The following is a 23464-nucleotide window of genomic DNA, read 5'->3' as shown; positions in this document are numbered from 1 at the left end:
TGTACATCAGTTTCAGTAAACATGATATGAATAAGTTAAAAGATTATCGCTGTGGAAGGGAAAAGGTTTTATATTGGATATGTGGGAGTACTGTATATTGTATATATGAATTACTGTGATCTAAGGCTCTTGTGAAGAGAAGCTCATTAGGGAAAAAAGAGAAGAAAAAGATAGGATGTAGAATTTTTCCAAATCAATATGTATTCTATATCTAACCTTTAAACTCATCGCTATAGTCCATTTTACTATTAAGGGAACCTGGCATTATATTGGGCTTCACTTTTCAGGAAGTTTTGGATCACAGAGTGGTTCAACAGTGGCAGCGGAGGAATACTGGTATGGGATATTATTGACAGGGGACATATGGTTGACAGGGAGTTATACAGGGCATGTGTCCAGGGTGCATGGAAATGTTTGGATATACTCATAGTGGAAACAATTAAAAACAACACCTGGGGTGGTACTGGGTTCCTGGCCAGGGGCGGGGGGGGCTCTGTCGTGGTCCCTAGGGGAGCAGCGGCAGTCCCCCAGGTGCAACGGCAAGGACCAGAAAGGAATGAGGGTCCAACAGTGAGCCCCTGATACTAATGACTATGCTTGTGAGCCTATACACCTGAAATAAGAACAAGGCCTAGAGCAGCACTGTGCCTAGGAGTTCCCTCCTGACAGCCCCCATGTTGCTCAAATGTGGCCAGTCTCGAAGCCAAGCTCAGCATGTAAATGCACTGCCTTCCCCCAGCATGGGACATGACACCCGGGGATGAGCCTCCCTGGCACCGAGGGATCACTACCAAGTACCAGCTGATGACATAACTAGAAAATGACCTTGAATTAAAGATTCAACGTGGACCAGCAGAATATCCCTGTCTACATATAATAACAGGAGTTAAAAATGCTGTTTGACCTAAAGTAAGGGGGAAATGGAAAGGACAAATAAGTCTATATGGCTATGAGTCTCTAAAAAAGAGTCTGGAGGTTGTCAGAAGGATTGCCCTTATGCACACCTGAGCAGAGTCTCAGAAACAGATAAAGTAGATACAACCCCAGGTATTGGTTCTTTTGAGGGCTAAAGAGACCCACAGGTTCTATGGTCATGGCAGATGGAGTTCACTGCCATGTCAGTTGGCCCTTCTTTGGAGCTGGTGTTTCTGCGTGATGGAGCTGGACTCAGATATGATCTCTTTTCACAAGCCTTTCATGCTACTTTACTGGAATTGTAGTTGGTGCTGGGGTTTAAGATATATCTAGGGGATTTGAATCTCTGGACTGACAATATGATAGCCAGGCCCTGAGCCTCAACAGAATTCAGCTCCTACACTCTGATTTATTGGACTTACCCCACTCAGCTAACATGGAGTTGAAGAATGTCAACCACCACACCATGGAGCCTAGAGTGCCTACAACTGAAAGCAGGAGGACTGCCTCCAGTATCCATGTGGAATCTAAGCCCCCTCCCTCTTGACATAGATGTGGAATGGACACAACCAAGCCAAGGTCCACAGGAAGGAGGAATACAGTAAGGATTAGAGAGGACTTAATGATATTCTATTCATGAACTATTGTGGTTAATATCGAGAAAATGTGGCATTGGAGTGGAAAAAGTGGCCATGGTGGCTGCTGGGTGCGGGGAATGGGAGGAAGAGATGAGATGTGGAGGCATTTTCGGGACTTGGAGATGTCCTGAGTGGTGCTGCAGGGACAACTGCCGGACATTGTATGTCCTCCCATGGCCCACTGGATGGACCGTGGGAGAGTGTGGGCTATGGTGTGGACCACTGGCCATGGGGTGCAGCAATGCCCAGAGATGTACTCACCAGATGCAATGGATGTGTCAAGATGATGGGGGAGAGTGTTACTGTGGGGGGAGTGGTGGGGTGGGGGCGGTGGGGGTGAATGAGGACCTCATATTTTTTTAATGTAATATTTTTTAAAAAATTAATAAATAAAATAAAATTTTAAAAAATAACATATTGGGGAGTTTACTAGAAATAATAGATAATATAATAATAAGCAATAATATTTAGTTACTAAAATATCAGACACTCACCAAAAATTGGTACTAGTTAGTTCCATTTTGCAAATGAAGAAAAGTAATCTTAAGAGAGGCTACTTGCTTACTCAAGGTTATACAATTAGTAAGTGATGAGGCCAAGAGTTTCTTGACCTCAAACTCTATTTCATCCAATTCTTATCAAAAGTAGTTTTGCTGTAAGGAATAATATTCATAGAGGGCTGTTTAATGAAAACAAACTTTCAAGATTCCTTATTATGTTTACTTTAAAGATTTTATAGAGGATGTAAGTCCCAAAGCAACTTTGTAGCACTAAATTTCTCTTAGACAGTGAAATGCAATGCTTTTCCTAAGTATTAGATTTTCATTTTATGAATATTCAAATTAATCAAGCTTCCCTCCCTGCTTTAGTTACTAGAAAGCTCAGAACCAAAGTTGACAAAATCAATTGTACATGACATAATGGCATGCATGTTTATACACCAATCTTTGCTTAAATTTTACATTATGATCTTACCTTTAATTTCTTGATATCCCATTGTCCTTTGCTGTTCTCTTATATATTATAAAAACTACTGTAGCAGTTTGATATTGTTTGGCAGGTGGGGACTCACAGTGAAACTGCACCACAGAGAAGGGAGATTGGAGTTTTGAGCTGAAGCCCAGGAAGAATGGACAAAGAGGAGCAGAGGAGCTGAGCCCAGAGTGAATTGAGCCCCAGGAAGAGAGAAAGCCAGGAAGCCTGAACTATTGGTAGACATCAGCAGCCATCTTGCTCCAACACATAGCAACAGATTTTGGTGAGGGAAGTAACTTATGCTTTGTGGACTGTTAATTGTAAGCTTCTATCCCAAATAAATATGCTTTATAATAGCCAACAGATTTCTGGTATTTTACATCAGCACCTCTTTGGTTGACTAATACAGAATTTGGTACCAGGAGAGGAGTAGTGCTTTTGCAATTACCAAAATGCTAGAACGGTTTTGGTAAATGGGTAAGGGGTATTTTTTGGAGGAATTGTTAGATGCTAAGTAAAAAAGACCTACAGTGCTTTGAAGAGACTGTTGATAGTAATATGGACTCTAAAGAACCTTTTTATGAGGCTTAGAAGTAAATGATGAGGCGGCGGACTTGGCCCAGTGGTTAGGGCGTCCGTCTACCACATGGGAGGTCCGCGGTTCAAACCCCGGACCTCCTCGACCCGTGTGGAGCTGGCCCATGCGCAGTGCTGATGCGCGCAAGGAGTGCCCTGCCACCCAGGGGTGTCCCCCGCGTAGGGGAGCCCCACGCGCAAGGAGTGCACCCCGTAAGGAGAGCCACCCAGCGCGAAAGAAAGTGCAGCCTGCCCAGGAATGGCGCTGCCCACACTTCCCATGCCGCTGACAACCACAGAAGTGGACAAAGAAAAAAGACACAGCAAAATAGACACAGAGAACAGACAACCGGGGGAGAGGGGGGAATTAAATAAATAAATAAATCTTTAAAAAAAAAAAGAAGTAAATGATGAAACTATTATTGGAAACTGGAGGAAAGGTGATACATGTTTTAAAGTCGCACAGAACTTAGCAAGTTTGACTCCTGATGTTTTTTTTGGAAGGCAGAATTTGAAAACAGCAAGCCTGGGCATTTAGCTGAAGAACTTTCCAAAGTAAACTTGGAGAATGTAGCTTGGCTTCTCCTTGAAGCTTATAGCAAAATGCTAGATGAGAGAGACAAGCTGATGACTAAATTGTTAGGCAGAAAGAAAATAGAAGCTGATCTGTGAATTCTAAGCCTTTGGAAATCAAGCTCCCAGATGGCAGTGCCCCATTTGAGGACTTACCTACATTTGGAACTTGTAAATCAGGATGGAAAATGTAGTTATCTAGGGAAGACTTATGGAAAGTCTTACTGTCTGATGGCTTGAAGCCCTGCTTCCTGCAGACTTGAGAGAGCTATATGAACAAAACCACTGACAGCCTGGAATAAAAGGGACATGGAAAGGAGAGATCGAAGGGGAAATGACTTCAAGGGGAAAACCATGGAAGCTGAGATCTGGAATTAAGACATTGCCTTGGACCAAGAGAGAAACCCCACCCCATGTGTACAGAGAGGGTGAGTTTGCCCCAGCAGGTGAAGAGGGTGGATGTTCCCACCCAATTTTTTAAGGGAGAGTTTTGCTGCCCCAGGGTACAGAGAGGGTGGAGGACATTCCTCAAGGTTAGGGTGGTTAAGATCAACATCCCATAGGTCTGAGAGGGGTGGAACTGTTCCCTTTGGGTTAGGGAAGGCCAGCTCGCCAACTCGTTATCAAAGAGGTTTGAGTCTGTATGCCAAAGATTAGGGAGGATGTTGTCTTCATTCCACCATACAAGGGGACTTAAGACTCTAACCCAAAGTTTGGGTAAAGTGTGGCAATCACCCAAATGCTCTTGGACGGTAAGGTCTGTATCTTAGTTGCCACTCAGATGCTTGATGAGGCTGGAACCTAGAAAATGGCTGCTGGATAAGCCTGGGGAAAGTGTGGGTTCCCATGTGGCCCTAGAGAGAAGAAACCATTGTCATAAGAATGACTCTGACTTTGAATCCAAATGGAGGATGCCTTGCCGGTTTACTGAACTGTTCTGGACCTATACCTCATGTTTCCCTCCCAGTTTCTCCTTATTGTAATAAAAACGTTTATCCTTTTTCTGTCCATTTGTGTACTGGAAGCAGATAAACGGTTTTCTAAGTTTCAGAGGTCTACAGCAGACAGGACTTCGCCCCAAGACAAACTATATTTCTTTAAACAATTATGATATGATTTCATACTTAGTATTGTTATTGATATTAAGATTTAAGATTTTTTGAATTCACAGGGTGGAGTGTAGGAGTTTAGCATTGTTTATAAATTACAAAAATAGTTATTGGATTATGTCTGTAAACTGTTATTTCAAAGGTATCACTTTTAATTGATTAAATTATGATTAGGACTCTGAGTCGGCCACATCAGTCCAGCACTGAATCCCCACCCCTTGGTGGGCAGGGACTCACAGAGAAAAAACATGGCAAAGGATAGAGTTGGGAGTTTTGAGCTGGAGTCAGGGAAGTGAACACACAGGAGAAGAACGCAGAGGAATAGACACAGCTTCTTAGACATGGCAGAAGTCCTGGGGAGAGAGACAGAGCTGTTCACCAGATAGTCTACAGCTGGACTTGTAGAAGGAGCACAGCGGCTAAGCCTGGAGAGAAATGGAGCCCCAGCAAGAAAGGAAACCAAGAAGCCTGAACTCTTGGCAGATGTCGGCAGCCATCTCACCCCAATACAAGGCAAGACTTTGGTGAGGGAAGTAACTTATGCTTTATGGCCTGGTAATTGTAAGATCCTACCCCAAATAAACACCCTTTATAAAAGCCAACAGATTTCTGGTATTTTGCATCAGCACCCCTTTGGCCAACTAATACAACTATATATTTTATAAACCACCTCAAATCATTTTTGAAAGTTAAAAGAAGATACATAGGTAATTAGATAGGTGTAGGAAAAATATATTAAAAGTTCACTAGGATATTTTGCTTCTTACTTTAAAACTACCCTCTTCTGTATATTCTTACCCCTAGTTAAGGAAACATACAAGATATTCTCAAATTCTATTTATGTATTCACGTATGCTTTTCAGGATTCTATTTATATATTTTCTCCCCATTTTCACAAATATTATAGTGAAGAAAATAGATCTTACCAGATAGACGATATGCAAGTCATTTTCTAAAACAAAGCCTTTCATCGCTCTTTGGAGGTCAGCAAAAATATCTAAGGTATCAGTTGGAGAAAGTGAAGAAGAAAGAGTAGCTGAACCAAGATGTGTTGGATGATACACCTTTCCTGGTTTAGAGACAGGGAAGTGAGGGAAGAAATGTTTAAAATTAAATAAAATTAAACAAACAAAATAAAATAAAACACCTGCCTGTATTCAATAATAAGCCTTCTAGCCTCTGATAAATTTAACAAACAGAATCTTGTCTAATACATGGACATGTATGAGCAAGCTCTATGCTAATTTTTTGAAGTTGCCTCACACAGCTCTGCTTAAAAGTCAATTTCCTCTTACTGAGCAAAGTCTCATACTTTAAAATGATTCATTTTTCACTAAAAATGAAAAAGTGAGTAAATTGGAACTGAGTTGTATTTACCTTGTTTTCCATCACTAGCTTCTATAATCTGGATGAATTCATTTTCCAGTAGCCATATCAAACAGGCCTCAATTTCTCCAAGTTGAACAGAATCTTGATTTCTTTGAATTTTCTGCTTCCCTTTTTTCATACTTGCAGCCAAAAATGTACAAGAAGCATAAGTCTGCATATCTTGCGAAGTATTTGCCACTCCACCAACTACTATCTGATAGAAGAGGTTTTAAAATTTCTGTAACTTTTTAGACAACATTTAGGATCCCATAATATAAAAAGAAATAAAGTGATTTTGTGCTCTTAAAATATTCTCAGAGGAATCTGAGCCTCCTCTTGACATAGAGGTGCAATGGACACAACCAATCCAATGTCCACAGAGAAAAGGTGGCATTGGAGTGGGAAAAGTGGACATGGTGGCTAATGGGTATGGGGAATGGCAGGAAGAGACGAGATGTGGAGGCGTCTTAGGGACTTGGAGCTGCCCTGGATGGTGCTTCAGGGGCAATCACCGGACACTGTAAATCCTCACAGGGCCCACTGAATGGAATGGGGGAGAGTATGGGCCATGATGTGGACCATTGACCATGAGGTGCAGAGGTGCCCAGAGACGTACTTACCAAATGCAATGGATGTGTCATGATGATGGGAATAAGTGTTGCTGGGGGGGGAGTGGTGGGGTGGGGGTGGTGGGGTTGAAGGTGTCCTCATATATATTTTTTTTAATGTAATATTTTTACAAAATCAATTAAAAAAAATAAAAAATAAAAATAAAAAAAAGCCAAAAAAAAAAAAATTCTCGGAATATTAGTATAGGGACTCTGATATTAACCTTTCCATATTCACTCATTAAAAATGTGGATAACATTTACTAAAAACATCAAAAGAGATATTTTCTTTAAAAGTAGATAAAATTTCTTATACAAACTAAAATAAATGAATTATTACCTATCTGAAATTTGGAACTAACAACCTATATAAAGGAGATATTAATGACTTATGGCCAAAAACCAAATAAATTATTTTCATCCTTTCTTCGGAAATGTGTGGGCATGTTAGTATGCTTATACTAAAACACTTTTCTATCCAGTCAGAAGAGGGTGGGAATAGGTACAGAAACAGATGAGATGAGTTGGGCCCTTGTGGGTAGCAATTTCTCACATGTATTCAATTATTTAAACTATTTTGCCCCTTGCAGCTTTTACTTAATACATATATTGGAAAAAATAATAAATCATCATAAACAAAGCTATCTCAGACATATTAATGGCCACAAGGCATAGTTTTACCCAAATTTATTTAGTATTAATCATTGTTTAATTGTATAATTGTATTGTCATTGTTTACAGTTTTTTATTACTAATAGTGCTATAATAAACATTCTTTTATTTAATTCAGTGTAAATTCACAAATATGTCACTAGGTAAAGTTCCTAAATATAAAGCTGCTGGATAAATATGATTGTGGCAGAAAGAGATAGTCTAGGGAGGTTAGTGGAGGGAGTCAGGGTGGATTGTACAAGGCAGGGAACCATATAACACAGTGAACCCCATGGTGGATGATGGACTGTGGTTAACAGTACAAGCATGAAAATGCTCTTTCATGAACTATAATAAATATGTGATACTAATACATGGTGTTAATAATAGGAGAGGGTTTGTGGGAAAAATACACACAAGTATAAGCTGTGTACTATAGATAGCAGTAATATTACAATGTTCCTTCATCATTTGTAACCAATGTGTCACAACAATGTAAAGTGTTGGTGGTAGGATGATGCATGGGAATACTGTAGGGTATGCATGATTGATTTGTAAACTCACAATTTCTCTGATCAAAAAAACTAAAATTTTTAAAAAAAGGAGGTATGTGCACTTTTCATAGATATGGCCAAGTTGCCCTCCAAAAGAGTTTCATTAGTGAATGAGTGTGGTTCTTTTCTATAACTTATCAACACTCTAAGTTATCAAAAGTATTCTTTTTTTAAAAGGGAATATAAGAATAGGGTATAGGTACTGTACTACCAACACTAATACTAAAACCAATACCAGTGCATGCCAGTTAATACACAGAAAACTTTCCAGGACAAATACATGAAATACTTAATAGAAGATACTTTTGAGGACTGAGAAAAGGGATATTTTACTTCTCACTTTAGATCTTTCTGTATTGTTTGAAATCTCTAACCATGTGTCTTCATAACTAGATTTTAATGTCAGCATTTTCTTAAATTGAGAAAATACTAAAGAATATTTTAACACTAAAGAAGAACCATCTGAGAGTTTAAATTGACTGGAATGGACTGACATATCATCAGAAAATATAAAACAGAAGAGATTCAGAATTAGGGAGGCTAAAGATATAATAATCTTATAAAGAAACACAAAGCTAAGATTTTCACATGCTGAAGCTCTACCATTTTACTATAGGAGCAAAGGAGCACAGGGTAATTTAAGGAACTCTCTCTTACCTCCAGAATAGCTCGTATCATGCTGACAGTTACTTCTTCTCCATCTTGTCTTTGCAGACAGCTGCAAACAGGTTTTAGAGATCCTTGAAGTAGAGCTACGCCTTTTGATTTCTCAGAGTTCTTACAAACTAAGATACTCTCACCTATAACCAAAAAAGCATATATATGCCAAATCCCAATTAAAAAAACTTAAGTTGTCTTACTTGTTTAAAGGAGGCAAAAGAGAACAGTGGCTATTACAATCAAAGAATTATGCTAATGTTTCTACTTTCTGAACTTTGAATTAACCATAATTATAGGTAGTTAAATAATTAATAAAGATACTTTGAAAACTGTAAGGTAAAATGAAAATTATTACTAATTACACATAATATTTTAAAAAGCACACACACACAGCACCCAGCAAATGGATCAACCAGCATTAACAGCAAAGTAAAAATCCACTTTTGATTGTTTAAAGATCTTCTAGGCTTTGGTTTTTTTTTTTAAAGATTTATTTATTTATTTATTTCTCTCCCCTTCCCTCCCACCCCGGTTGTTTGTTCTCTGTGTCTATTTGCTGCGTCTTCTTTGTCCACTTCCGTTGTTGTCAGCGGCACGGGAATCTGTGTTTCTTTTTGTTGCATCACCTTGTGTCAGCTCTCCGTGTGTGCAGCACCATGCCTGGGCAGGCTGCACTTTCTTTCGCGCTGGGTGGCTCTCCTTACAGGGAGCACTCCTTGTGCGTGGGACTCACCTACACAGGGGACACCCCTGTGTGGCACAGCACTCCTTGCGCGCCTCAGCACTGCTCATGGGCCAGCTGCACGCAGGTCAAGGAGGCCCGCTGTTTGAACCGCAGACTTCCTATGTGGTAGACGGACGCCCTAACCACTGGGCCAAGCCTGCCGCCTAGGCTTTTATTTTTATTTTTTTGTCTTTATTTTTTCAATATTACATTAAAAAAATGAGGTCCCCGTACACCCCCCACTCCTCCCCCCATAACAACAATCTCCTCCATCATCATGAGACATTCATTGCATTTGGTGAATACATCTCTGAGCACCACTGCACCTCATGGTCAATGGTCCACATCATAGCACACACTCTCCCACAGTCCACCCAGTGGGCCATGGGAGGACATACAATGTCCGGTAACTGTCCCTGCAGCACCACCCAGGACAACTCCAAGTCCTGAAAACGCCCCCACCACACCAGGGAGCAAAGAGTGCCTACAGCTGAAAGCAGGAGGATTGCATCCAGCATCCATGTGGAATCTAAGGCACCTCTTGATATAGATGTGGAGTGGATACAATCATTCCAAGGTCCACAGGATGGAGGAATAGAATATGGATTAGAGTGGACTTACTGATATTCTATTCATGAACTATAGGGATTAGTAGGCTTTGATTTTTAAACTGAACGCACAACCCTTTTCTCAGAGAGGCAGGAATTGTGAAAATGCCCAAACAAATGTTAGTTTATACATCCAGGTTCCTGTTCCAACTTGTCTGAAGGATGTTTCATCCATACAATAATAGAGAAGTTGACCCAAAGCATTTATTACCAATTGTTGAATAGAGAAGTTGACCCAAAGCATTTATTGGTAATTGTTGAACTTGCAAATCACTATTTTGACACAAAGCACAAGGTAATCTACAGAAAGACTATAAAGTATCATCTAAATAAAACACCATGAATTGTTCAGGAAATATTAAGAATATCATTTATAAAATGCTAAAAAGTTGCAAAGATGCTACATAATCCAAAAAACATAACCAAGTATTTGAAATCTTCAGAGTAGATATGAAACACTATATTCACACATGCCCCAGATGTTTGTTCTAAGCACGCTACATGCCATCCTAAAATGGAACGTTATGTCAGGTCAGAAGCTCAGAAGCCTCTAAGACCTCATAAATGAAGTTATTATGGTATCTTTTAGTTTTGTTTGAATGTTACATGATTTAAGGATTGATAATTAGCCCAGAGTTCCAACTTCCAATATTTCTCCCCCATGAGAAGGATAAACCAAGCTAAGAAGGTAGCAAGGCAAATAAAACCTCATTTTTTATATTACCATAAAGGCCCTGAGAGAATATCTGCGTAAGATGAACTTACACTTCACTCCACAGAGTTTGAGTCTACAGAGAAATCAAAGCTGCAGAAGGGTAGGGAAAGACTGATAAGAATGGGAAGGAAATATCTCAGTCTCTGCCCCTCTCCCCTACCCTTTTAAAAACATATATACAAAGTATGCATATTTTGTGGATTATGTGACAGAGACAGGATAAAATCCTTTGATGTCTACTATAGGGGAAACCCAACAAATTAGATTTTTTAATCAAAAATTTTTGTACTAAAGGAAGCTGACTGATGACCCTTCAAGGACTGTAGGTCATTTGTTATTGAGGCTGGGACTAATGGTTGTCTGCCATAACTATTCTCTCAACTTTAGTAACTCAGCTAAAGGTTACATTACCCAGCCTCCCTTGCAGTAGGAGAATGTAGCTATGTGACCAAGTTCTGGCTCCCTGCTGGCTGAAATACAGATGTCATGACAGGAGCTGGAGTTGCTTCTTATGCCATAGGATAGAAGGCATATTGTTGAAAATGAAAAAAACAGCAAAATAGAAGACTAGGTCCCTGACACATTGCAGAGCCACCATTTCAGTCCCAGGTTACTTACACCTGTACTGCTTTATGAGCATCAAATCAGCTTCTAGCTTGTTTAAGCAGCCATTATTTCGGCTTATGTTATAGCACTGAACTTATATCCTAACTAATCCAAACACTAATAAATTATTTGCTGCCTTCATCAGCACACCTTTAGCTGACTAATACAGAATTTGGGAAGTCCTTTTGCAATTAGCAAAATGCTGGAATGGTTTAATAAATGGGTAAGGGTTTTTTCTGAGAATTGTGAAATGCTTGATGGAAAAGACCTAGATCACTCTGAAAAGACTCTTGATAACAATATGGATGCTAAAGAGGCTTTTTATGATGCCTTAGAAGTAAATGATAAAACTATTATTGGAAACTGGAGGAAAGGTGATCCGTGCTTTAAAGTTGCAGAGAACTTAGCAAGATTAACTCCTTATTTTTATGGAAGGCAGAATTTGAAAATGGCAAGCCTGGGCATTTAGCTGAAAAACTTTCCAAAGTAAACTCAGAGAATGTAGCTTGGCTTCTCCTTGAAGCTTATAGCAAAATGCTAGATGAAAGAGACAAGCAGATGACTGAATTGTTGGGCAGAAATAAAACAGAAACTGATTCTGTAAATTCTAAGCCTCTGGAAATGAAGCTCCCAGATGATAGTGCCCCATTTGAGAACTTAACTAAACTTGGAACTTGTATCAAGATTGAAGATGCAATTATATAGGAAAGACTTGTGGAAAGTCTTACTGTCTGATGGCTTGAAGCCCTGCTTCCTGCATGCTAAACTAACAGACTTGAGAGAGCTATATGAACAAAACCACTGACAGCCTGGAATAAAAGGGACATGGAAAGGAGAGATCGAAGGGGAAATGACTTTAAGGGGAAAACCATGGAAGCTAAGATCTGGAATTAAGACATTGCCTTGGACCAAGAGAGAAACCCCACCCCATGTGTACAGAGAGGGTGAGTTTGCCCCAGCAGGTGAAGAGGGTGGATATTCCCACCCAATTTTTTAAGGGAGAGTTTTGCTGCCCCAGGGTAGAGAGAGGGTGGAGGACATTCCTCAAGGATTAGGGTGGTTAAGATCAACACCTCATAGGTCTGAGAGGGGTGGACCTGTTCCCTTTGGGTTAGGGAAGGCCAAGTAGCCAACTCTGCTCTGAGAGGTTTGAGTCTGTATGCCAAAGATTAGGGAGGATGTTGTCTCCATTTCACTGTACTAGGGGACTTAAGACTCTAAACCAAAGATTGGGTAAGGTGTAGCAATCACCCCAATGCTCTTCGAGGGTGATGTCTGGAGCTCAGTTGACACCCAGATGCTTGACAAGGGTGGAACAAAGAAAATGGCCATTGGGCAAGCCTGTAAAAAGTGTGGGTTCCCATAAGGTCCCAAGGAGAAGAAACCATCTTCTTAAGAATGACTCTCAGAGTTTGAAATCAAATGGAGGATGCCCTGCAGGTTTACTGAACTTTAGAGGACCCATGACTCATATTGCCCTCCCAATTTCTCCTTATTGTAATGAAAATGTTTATCTTTTTCTGTCCATTTGTGTATTGGAAGCAGATAATTTGGAAGCTTTGTAATTTCAGAGGTCTACATCCAGGCAGGACTTTGCCCCAAGACAAACTGTATTTCTTTAAATTGATTGTGATATGATTTAGTACTTGCATTATTACTGATTTAAGGTAGTCTTGAATATTATAGCGCCTTTTTGGAATTCAGAGGGTGGAGTGTAGCAGTTTGATACAGTTACAAATTCCAAAAGTAGATAATGGATTATGTTTGTAAACTGGTCCGTGCCTCGGTGTGATTAAATTATGATTATGGCTTTGATTGGTCTACATCAGTAGGGTATTGAGTCCCCACCCCTTGGTGGGGTAGAGACTCACATATAAAAGGCATGGCAAAGGACACAGTAGGAGGGTTTTTAATGTTGGAGTTTGATGCTGAAGTCTTAAGCTGGAGTCCTGGGAAGTAAGCACACAGAGGAAAGAGAAGCAAGTCCCGGGAAGAGAGGAACCTTGAGCCTAGAAAAAAGCAAGACCGGGGAAAAGAAAAACCCAGGAAGCCTGAACACTGGCAGACTTGGCAGCCATCTTGCTCTAACACGTGGAAATAGACTTTGGCGAGGGAAATAACCTATGCTTTATGCCCTGGTATTTGTAAGCTCCTACCCCAAATAAATACCTTCTGTAAAAGCCAACAGACTTCTGGTATTTTGCATCAGCACCCCTTTGGCTAATACATCATTCTCTTAAGAATGACTCTCGAACTTTGACATCTAATTAAGCATGTTCTGCAGGTATACTGAAATGTAGAGGACCTGTGACTCATGTTTCCCTCCCAATCTCTCCTTATTGTAAAGAAAACGTTTATTCTTTGTCAATTTGTGTATTACAAGCAGATAAATTATTTTGTAAGTTTCAGAGGCCTATAGCAGACAGGACTTTGTCCCAAGACAAACTATATTTCTTTAAATTAATTGTGATATGATTTACATTGTTACTGATTTAAGAGTTTTTTTAATATTGTAATGTCTTTTTGGAATTCAGAGGGAGGGTGGAGTGTAGCAGTTTGATATAGTTATGAATTCCAAAAATAAATACTGGATTATGTTTGTAAACTGGTCTGTACCTAAATTATGATTAGGGCTTTGATTGGGCCAGATCAGTAGAGTACTGAGTCCTCCCTCACTGGTGGGTAGGGACTCAAAGATAAAAGGTTTGGCAAAGGACAGAGTTGGAGCATTTTAATGCTGGAAGTTTTTGAGGTTGGAGTTTGGATGCTGGAATTTGATGCTGACGTCTCAAGCAGGAGCCCTGCGAATTAAGAACACAGAATAAAGAGAAGCAAGCCCTGGGAAGAGAGAGCCCTGAGTCTGGAGAGGAGCAAGCCCTGGGAAGAAAGGAACTCTTAGGCTGGAGAGAAGCAAAACTTGGGAAGAGAGGCACACAGGGAGCCTGAACCCTCGCAAACAATGGCAGCCATCTTGCTCCAACATATGGAAATAGACGTTGATGAGGGAAGTAACTTATACTTTATGGCCTGGTATCTGAAAGATCCTACCCCAAATAAATACCCTTTATAAAAGCCACCAGGTTTCTGGTATTTTGCATCAGCATCCCTTGTGCTGACTAATACATGCTCTAAAAGTCACTTCCTCAATATACCACCAACTTTTTATGTTCAGAATAACTCTTGTATTTTCCCATTAAGACTCTCTTTCTCCTGGACTCCTACTTCCTTCTCAGTAACCACAGAACTGTTCTGGTTACTTTGTTTATTTGGACATATCTAGTATTATTTTGGAGACAATAAATTATGTACTAGAGAAAAAGTGACAGAGAATGTTATTCACAAAGTTCTTTAACATTAAAGGGCTCACAACAATTTAATCACACCAAAAAAGGCATGGTTGGGAATAATATTTGTTGCTTTCTTGATATTTAATTCAAACAAACCTCTTCCTCATTGCGTAAGGAAAAACTATTTCTTTTTGGATTGCCAGTAATACTATCACTACTAGCTGGTAAAAGATAAGAAAATGAAAATGTGTTTTTAGAGCCAGCACCAGTTTAGAGTGTAAAAGAAGGCATAAGAAGTTTCTCCTTCCAAAGTGTGGGAGGGCTTTCCAGCTATCAACATGCCTATCTTATCTCTCTTTGAGACCAGGTCACTAAGCACAACTAATACCCATAAAAATTACTCCCTTCATTAGCACTTTAGAGAAGAGTATACTTGGAAAATTAAAAATCATCTTCTAGCCAATGTTATAAATCATTTTGATTAAAGAAATACTGAATTATTTCACTAAATACATAAAATAATACAAAAGAAAATCTTAATTCTACATTAGTAGAAAATCAATGGTTGATAATATCTGAAAACTATAACTTATACCGATTACAAGTAATAAGTGAATCCAAAAGGATATTTGTGCATTGGATAATAAATACAGCATGAAGAGAAACAGGTTGCCAGGCACTAATCAAAATTTCAAGTAGACTGACACTGTCCTGCAGCAGTGCTATTACAATTAAAATCAAACTCACCTACTGTGTCTACTCCTTTCCTCCCAGCACGACCAACCATCTGTTTGTAAGTAAGAATATTTAGAAGTCGACCACTTAAAACAGGAGTCCGAATAATTACACGACGTGCAGGTAAATTCACCCCAGATGAAAGAGTAGAAGTTGCTGCCAAGACCCGTATGAAGCCTTGACGGAAGGCTCCTTCAATGATATCTCTCTCCTCAAAAGTAAGACCTAAGAAAAGAGGTTCCAGTGACAAATATTTATTAATGAAAATATTGTACTGTCACTTATAAATGAATCTGAGTGTCTGCTACAAGAATCTAAAGGTTTTTTTCAAGTTATGACTGTAAAAAAAGAAGTCATCACAGTCTAATGATTTAAGGATATAATCTCCAACCCCACTATACTGTCTCATTTTCTAGACCAGGGGCTAGCAAACATTTTCTCTAAATGCCCAAAGGTAAATATTTTAGAATTTGTGGACGAGTTTGTCCCAGTTTGTTCTAACTACTCAATTCTGCCTTGTTATATGAAAGTAGTCACAAACAAATGGGAAAGACTGTGTTCCAATAAAACTTAATTACAAAAACAGATGATGGCAAGGATTTTTGTTTTTTACTTTTTTTTTAAGAGTGTGCTGGATGTCTCTATAATTTTGTTCAGATGACTGCAGAACTTGGAATATCTTTTGCTGCTATTGATGCATAACATACAGCTATTGGCCTTTTTATATAAATATATACATATAATTTGAATTTTTGGAAACTTTAGCTGTGCTGTCAACTTTGGAAAAAGTGTCCCAGTTGTACCATGTTGAGTTGGCATTGTAAAGAAATGAACAGCCATACTGGTCTAGAAAGGTTAAACTTAATTTTTTTTTCCCATTTGTAGAAGGTTAACACACTGTATTAAATATGTAAGGTCTTATATACATGGGTTTGATTACAAAAAGTAATAAAGTATCCTCTAAATAATGGAGAAAAAAAAACAGATGATGGGCTGGATTTGACCATCAGGCCTTCTGCCAACCATTGTTCTAGACTGTGGCAGTTTAGTATTTTTTATGAATTCCAAAAACTGATACTAGATTGTGTTTGTAAACTGGTCCGTTCCTTTGGGCGTATTAGATTGTATTAGAGTCAAAGGTTTCACTTTTACTTTAATAAATCAAGATTAGGGCTTTTATTTTACATCATTAGGGCAACTCGGTTTGAGTCCCTGCCCCTGCCTCCCTTTGTGGGCTATATACACAGATGCTCAATGAAAGGCAGGGAAGTAAACACACAGAGAAGGAGAACACAGAGAGTTTAGTTTTGGTTAACTGAACTCTGGGGAGAGAGCTGAGCCAGTTTGTCGCTGAAGAGACCAGAGCCCTGAACAGCTGAGAAAGCCCAGAAAGAAACCAGCCCCAGGGAGAGAGATTATGCTAGTCTACTGAGATCAGAAGCTGGGAACATGGAGCCTTAAGAGGACGAGGAAGGCTGAACCCTTGCAAAGACTGGCAGTCATCCTGCTCCAACACATGGCAACAGACTTGGTGAGGAAAGTAACAATTTTATTAAAAAATCAGAAGCGCTCTAGTTTGTAAGTTAAATGGTAGGTTCACAGGTGTTTTATTAGTATGTACCATAAGTTATATACAATGTTGATAGTCTTTTGTATGCATATATGATACAAATTTTAAATAAATTGAAAGAGTTAAAGTTCTAACTTTAAAAAATATGAGTCTTAATATCCTTAGCACATATCTTCATAGGCCATTCCCTGCAAGAATTTCTTTAATTGATTTTAATATTCCTGTGAGATTATTTTAATATTCCTTAGATAAAAGGAGACATTCAGAGTGATATAAAATCAGGGTAGCAAGTACTAGCCTAATTTAAATTTTAAGGAAGCAAAGTACAGAAAGGTAACAATTTTAGAATCCATTTCCCCAATAGTCCAAATTACCCTATATCTAGTATTTATATACTATATACCATATATATATTCACACACACTATACAGATAAGTAAACTTAAACATGTTTGTTTTACTCTTGATTAATCTCAATTACACAACTTCTTAAAATGAAATATAAAGATATTAATTGTGGTTAACAAGAAAACAAATTCACTCAAATATAAAAATGAGAAAATTATGAGGTTTTTAAAGAGAGTGCTTGTTTTTTGGTTTTTGGTGTGTTTTTTTTTTTTTTTTGGAGGTACCAGGACTGGGGATTGAACCAGGGACCTTGATGTGGGAAACCAGTACTCAACCACTGGGCTACACTTGTTCCCTGAGAGTGCTTCTGAATAACAGACTGTAAACACGGAATACCTGCATGATGAAAAGCTACTCCCCATGGTACAGTTTTTTGTAATACAGAGTCCAGTCCTGAAGGCAAACGTTTTAACTGATCCATCACTTCCAAGAGGCCCTTTTGGTCCAGAACCACTGGTGGAATTTCAGATGGTTTAACCAGTCCTGTCACACATAAAAAAAATTATCAACAGCATTCACCCCTGGCTGAGACATGTCTGGTGCTACTTGCTATCTGCCTAAGTCACTGTAAAGCCAAATAATAGGGCAATGGTTCTGAAACTGATGCATATTATAATCACCTGGAAATTTTTAAAACATACTGATGCTTGCTGACTCCACCCCCAATCTCCCACATTCTGATGTAATTGGTATGGGGTACAACCTTGGCATAAGGAATTTTTAAAAGCTCCCCAGGTGATTCTTCTGTGCAGCAAAGTTTTGGAAACACTGTACCAGAGTGTGTACCAAGCTAACAGGAAGGGATCAAATGAACTCAGTTATAAGAAAAGGGCTATGGATACTCTTTACCATTCAGAGCCTAAAAATCTACATAGATCCTTGCACAAAGTGTGTTCTATCAACCAGCAGGATCAGTATCACCTAGAGTTAGTTAGAAATGAGAATCTAAACCCTCACCCCAGACATACATACTGAATCAGAATCTTTTTTTATATAACCCAAGTGATTCTTAGGTATGTTAAAGCTTGAGTAGAACTGAAACAGACTGTGAACTCCTTGAGGACAAGGATACTCTATTTCTTGGGGAAGCGGACTTGGCCCAGTGGATAGGGCGTCCGTCTACCACATGGGAGGTCCGCGGTTCAAACCCTGGGCCTCCCTGACCCGTGTGCAGCTGGCCCATGCGCAGTGCTGATGCGCGCAAGGAGTGCCCTGCCATGCAGCGGTGTCCCCCGTGTAGGGGAGTCCCACGCGCAAGGAGTGCACCCTGTAAGGAGAGCCGCCCAGCGCAAAAGAAAGTGCAGCCTGCCCAGGAATGGCGCCACACACACACAGAGAGCTGTCGCAGCAAGATGACGTAACAATAGCAACAAAAACAAAAAAGAAACACAGATTCCCATGCCACTGACAACAACAAAAGCAGAAGACAAAAAAAAAAAAAAAAGAACACGCAGCAAATGAGCAAATGGACACAGAGAATAGACAACTGTGGCAGGGGGGGAGGGAGAGAAATAAATAAATCTTTAAAAAAAAAGGATACTCTATTTCTTAAAGTATATATTACAGAACTTAATCAAACATCTGTGCATATTAACTGACTTCAATATATATATTCTATTTGACTTTGGTTGATTCAAGGAGTGGAGGGAAGATCCATCGGCCTTTCATTCATCATCATAAAGAAAACATCCCAAATACACTTTTTAAATGTCTAAGTGTGATATCTCTTCATCAGCAAGTAGTAAAGCTAAACAAACTTTATGTGTTAATAAATAGTTTATCATTAGGAGATTTAGGGGAAATATAGTAGGAGAAACTTGGGACAACCCCAGGAAACCAATTTTCAGTTCAAAGTATGAAACAGAAATGCTGTATATACAGGTCACCTAGTCAAAGAACAAGAATCACCAGTGAGTGGAGGTTGAAAGAAACACCTCCCTGGTAAGGATTGCTAAGAGCGCCATCTGCTGGCAGGCCAGTAAACTGCAAAGAGTAACAACGCTTTTTGGAGTTTCCATATTCCAGGTTCCCTTGATCTGATTTAAGCAGTCATCAAAAACTCCCCTAAGACATAACACCCGGGGATGAGCCTCCCTGGCACCGAGGGATCACTACCAAATACCAGCTGAAGATGCAACTAGAAAATGACCTTGAATTAAAAGTTCAGTGCGGATCAGCAGAATATCCCTGTCTACATATAAATAACATGACTTTAAAATGCTGTTTGACCTAATGTAAGGGGGAAATGGAAAGGAGAAATGAGTTTATATGGCTACGAGTCTCTAAAAAAGAGTCTGGAGGTTGTCAGGATTGCCTTTATGCACACCTGAGCAGAGTCTCAGAGACAGATAAAGTAGATACAACCCCAGGTATTGGTTCTTTTGAGGGCTAAAGAGACCCACAAGTTCTATGGTCATGGCAGATGGGGTTCACTGCCATGTCAGATGGCCCTTCTTTGGAGCTGGTGTTTCTGAGTGATGGAACTGGACTCAGATGGGATCTCTTTTCACAAGACTTTCATGCTACTTTACTGGAATTGTAGTTGGTGTTGGGGTTTAAGATATATTTAGGGGATTTGAATCTCTGGACTGACAATATGATAGCCAGGCCCTGAGCCTCAACAGAATTCAGCTCCTACACTCTGATTTATTGGACTTACCCCACTCAGCTAACATGGAGTTGAAGAAGGTCAACCACCACACCATGGAGCCTAGAGTGCCTACAACTGAAAGCAGGAGGATTGCATCCAGTATCCATGTGGAATCTAAGCCCCCACTTGACATAGATGTGCAATGGACACAACCAATCCAATGTCCACAGAGAAAATGTGGCATTGGTGTGGGAAGGGTGGCCATGGTGGCTGCTGGGTGCGGGGAATGGGAGGAAGAGATGAGATGGGGAGGCGTTTTTGGGACTTGGAGTTGTCCTGGGTGGTGCTTCATGGACAACTACAGGACATTATAGATCCCCCCAGGGCCCACTGGATGGAACATGGGAGAGTGTGGGCTATGATGTGGACCACTGACTATGGGGTGCAGCAATGCCCAGAGATGTACTTACAAGGTGCAATGGATGTGTCATGATGATGGGAGAGAGTGTTGTTGTGGGGGGAGTAGGGGGTGGGGGTGGTGGGGTTGAATGGGACTTCATATTTTTTTAATGTAATATTTTTTAAAAAATGAATTAAAAAAAAAAAACTCCCCTAAAATGAAAAGCCCTGGATCAGAGGGATTCATAAGTGAATTCTACCAAGCATTCAAAGTAGATTTAATACCAGTCTTACTCAAAATCTTCAAAAAAAAATTGAACAAGAACACTATCAAACTCATTCTACAAAGCCAATATCACCCTAATACTGAAGTCAGATAGACATTACAAAGAAAGAAAACAGCAGACAAATTTCCCTAATGAATATAGATTCAAAAACCCTCAAATAAATTCTCACTTATCAACACGAACAACACACCAAAAGAATTATTCACTGGGGAAGGCCTGCTAAGGGGTGTGGAATTTTTCTTTTTGTAGTAGTAAAATGGTTCTAAAATTTTTGTGGTGATGAATACAAAACATTATGATTATACTAAAAGCCACTGATGATATACTTTAGATAGACAGTATGGTATATGAATATATTTCGATAAAACTGCTTAATGAATAAATGAGTAATTGTGCAAGAAGAGCCAGAAATAGCAGCAATGTACAGCAGGGGAAACATATAGAGATTGGGAGGTGAAGAATTTTCTTGTTTACTTGTTTTTGTTTGTTATTATTATTGAAATAATGAAAATGCTCTAATAATGATTAAGTGGTGGACACACAATATTGTGATTATACCAAATACCATTGATTGTACACTTTGGATGACTGTATGCTTTATTAATATGTACCAATAAATTGATTTGTTTATTTAAAAAAAAAAGAATTATTCATCATGATCAAGTTGGTTTTATCCCAGGCAAGCACAGGTGTTCAACACAAGAAAATCATTCAGAGTAATACATCACATAAATAAATTGAAGAAGAAAAATCATATATTCACCTCCATTGATACAGAAAAGGCATTTGACAAAACACAGTATCCTTTTTTGATAAAAAACACTCTGAAAGATAAGATAAAGAAAGAAAGCTTCTCAACATGTTAAAATGCAAATATATGAAATACCCACAACTAACATTGTATTCAATGACGAAAAACCGAAAATTTTCCCACTCAGATTGGGGACAAGAGAAGAATGCCCAATATCACCGCTGTTATTCAATATTGGGCTAGAAGTTCTGGCTGAGCTGGAGCAATTAGGCAAGAAAGAAAAATAAAAGGCACCCAAATAGGAAAGGAAAAAGTAAAATTTTCACTATTCACTGATCATATGATGCTATATCTAGAAAATCATGAAAAAAAATCACAAAAAAGCTACTAGATCTAACAGGTTCAGCAAAGTGGCGGGATACAAGATTAACATGCAAAAATCAGTAGCGCTTCTATACATTGCTTATGAGGAACCTGAGGAGGAAAGCAGGAAAAAAATTTCATTTACAATAGCAACTAAAAGAATCAAATATTTAGGAATAAACTTAAGCAACAGAAAACTACAAAACATTGCCCTATCTCACACTTTCTACAAAAATTAACTATAAATGGATCAAGGACATAAATATAAAAGCTAGAACCATAAAACTCCTAGAAGAAAAAGTGGAGAAGCATCTTCAAGATACTGTGCTAAGTGGTGCTTTCTTAAAACCATATTCCCAGGCATAAGCAACAAAATAGAAAAAAAGAAGATAAATGAGACCTCCTCAAAATTAAACACTTTGTACTTCAAATGACTTTAAGAAGGTGAAAAGGTAACCTCCTCACTGGGAGAAATTTTTCAGAAACCACATATCCAATAAAGGGTCTGATCTCCATGTTTTATATGAAGAGGGCATACAACTCAATGATGAAAAACCAAGCAACCCAATTTAAATACAGGCAAAAGACCTGAACAGACATTTTTCCAAAGAAGAAATACAAATGGCCAAAAAAACACATGAAAAGATGTTCAACATCACTAGCTATTAGGGAAAATGCAGATCAAAACTGCAATGAGATATTTTACACCTTACAGAATGGCCATTATTAAAAAATCAAAAACTGAAATGCTGAAGAGGATGCAAAGAAATAGGAACACTCCTTCACTGTTGGTGGAAATATAGAATGGTGCAGCCTCTATTGGAAGACAGTTTGGCAGTTCCTCAGGAAGCCAAATATACAATTGTTACATGATCCAGCAATCCCACTACACAGGAACATAGAAGAATTAAAACCAAGCAGTGAACTAATATTCGCATACCAATATTCATAACAGCATTATTCACAATTACTAAAAGATGTTGTGGCTGAAAGGGGAAGTAGTGAGGTTAATATCAATTCAAAGAAAGGTAGTGGATCATCTAAGGATTGTATTACAGTGATTTCAGTGATGGATGGTGACTGTGGTTAATAGCACAAATACAAGAATTTTCCTTTTTACACGGTGTTAAGAATTGGAGACACTTGGAAAAAATACTACAAATGCAACATATAGACTTTAGTTAACAGTAATATTGCAATATTTTTACAGCAATGGCAAAGAAGATATTGTATCAATACTTAGTGTCAACAATGGAGAGATATAAGGGGGTTTTGGATTTTTCCTTTTGAATTAAAGAAAACATTCTGAAATAGACTGAGCTGATGTTACCACACTCTGGAAAAAAAATGAGAGCCACTGAGTATATAATTTGGGTGAATTGAACAAGGCAGGAGACCATATAACACAGCAAACCCCAAGGTGAATTATGGACTTTGGTTAACTGTACAAATATAAGAACGTTCTCTCACGAACTATAACAAATACACAATACTAATATATAGTGTTTTTTTTTTTTTAAAGATTTATTTTTATTTATTTATTTCCCCTCCCCTCCCCCGGTTGTCTGTTTTCTGTGTCTTTTTGCTGCGTCTTGTTTCTTGTTTCTTTGTCCGCTTCTGTTGTCGGCAGCGGCACGGGAAGTGTGGGCGGCGCCATTCCTGGGCAGGCTGCTCCCTCCTTCGCGCTGGGCGGCTCTCCTTATGGGTGCACTCCTTGCGCGTGGGGCTCCCCTACGCTGGGGACACCCTGCGTGGCGCGGCACTCCTTGCGCGCATCAGCACTGCGCATGGGCCA

At 39.1% G+C, this 23464-nt stretch overlaps 1 protein-coding gene across 1 annotated transcript in view; it reads right to left on the bottom strand.

Annotated features, from left to right (window-relative positions):
* Positions 1–23464, bottom strand: part of POLQ (DNA polymerase theta) — a 200253-nt gene that overhangs the window by 137680 nt on the left and 39109 nt on the right. The window contains exons 8-12 of the mRNA XM_058295752.2: positions 17616–17762; positions 15315–15527; positions 8625–8767; positions 6164–6368; positions 5713–5855 (exon numbers count right to left, since the gene is read on the bottom strand). Coding sequence (XP_058151735.1) covers positions 5713–5855; positions 6164–6368; positions 8625–8767; positions 15315–15527; positions 17616–17762 — 851 coding nt within the window. The remainder of the gene's footprint in view (positions 1–5712; positions 5856–6163; positions 6369–8624; positions 8768–15314; positions 15528–17615; positions 17763–23464) is intronic.

This window comes from Dasypus novemcinctus, chromosome 4 (assembly GCF_030445035.2).
Source record: "Dasypus novemcinctus isolate mDasNov1 chromosome 4, mDasNov1.1.hap2, whole genome shotgun sequence".
NCBI lineage: Eukaryota > Metazoa > Chordata > Mammalia > Cingulata > Dasypodidae > Dasypus > Dasypus novemcinctus.
The sequence above is the reverse complement of the archived record's forward strand: the minus strand, read 5'-3'. Positions and strand labels throughout refer to the sequence as shown.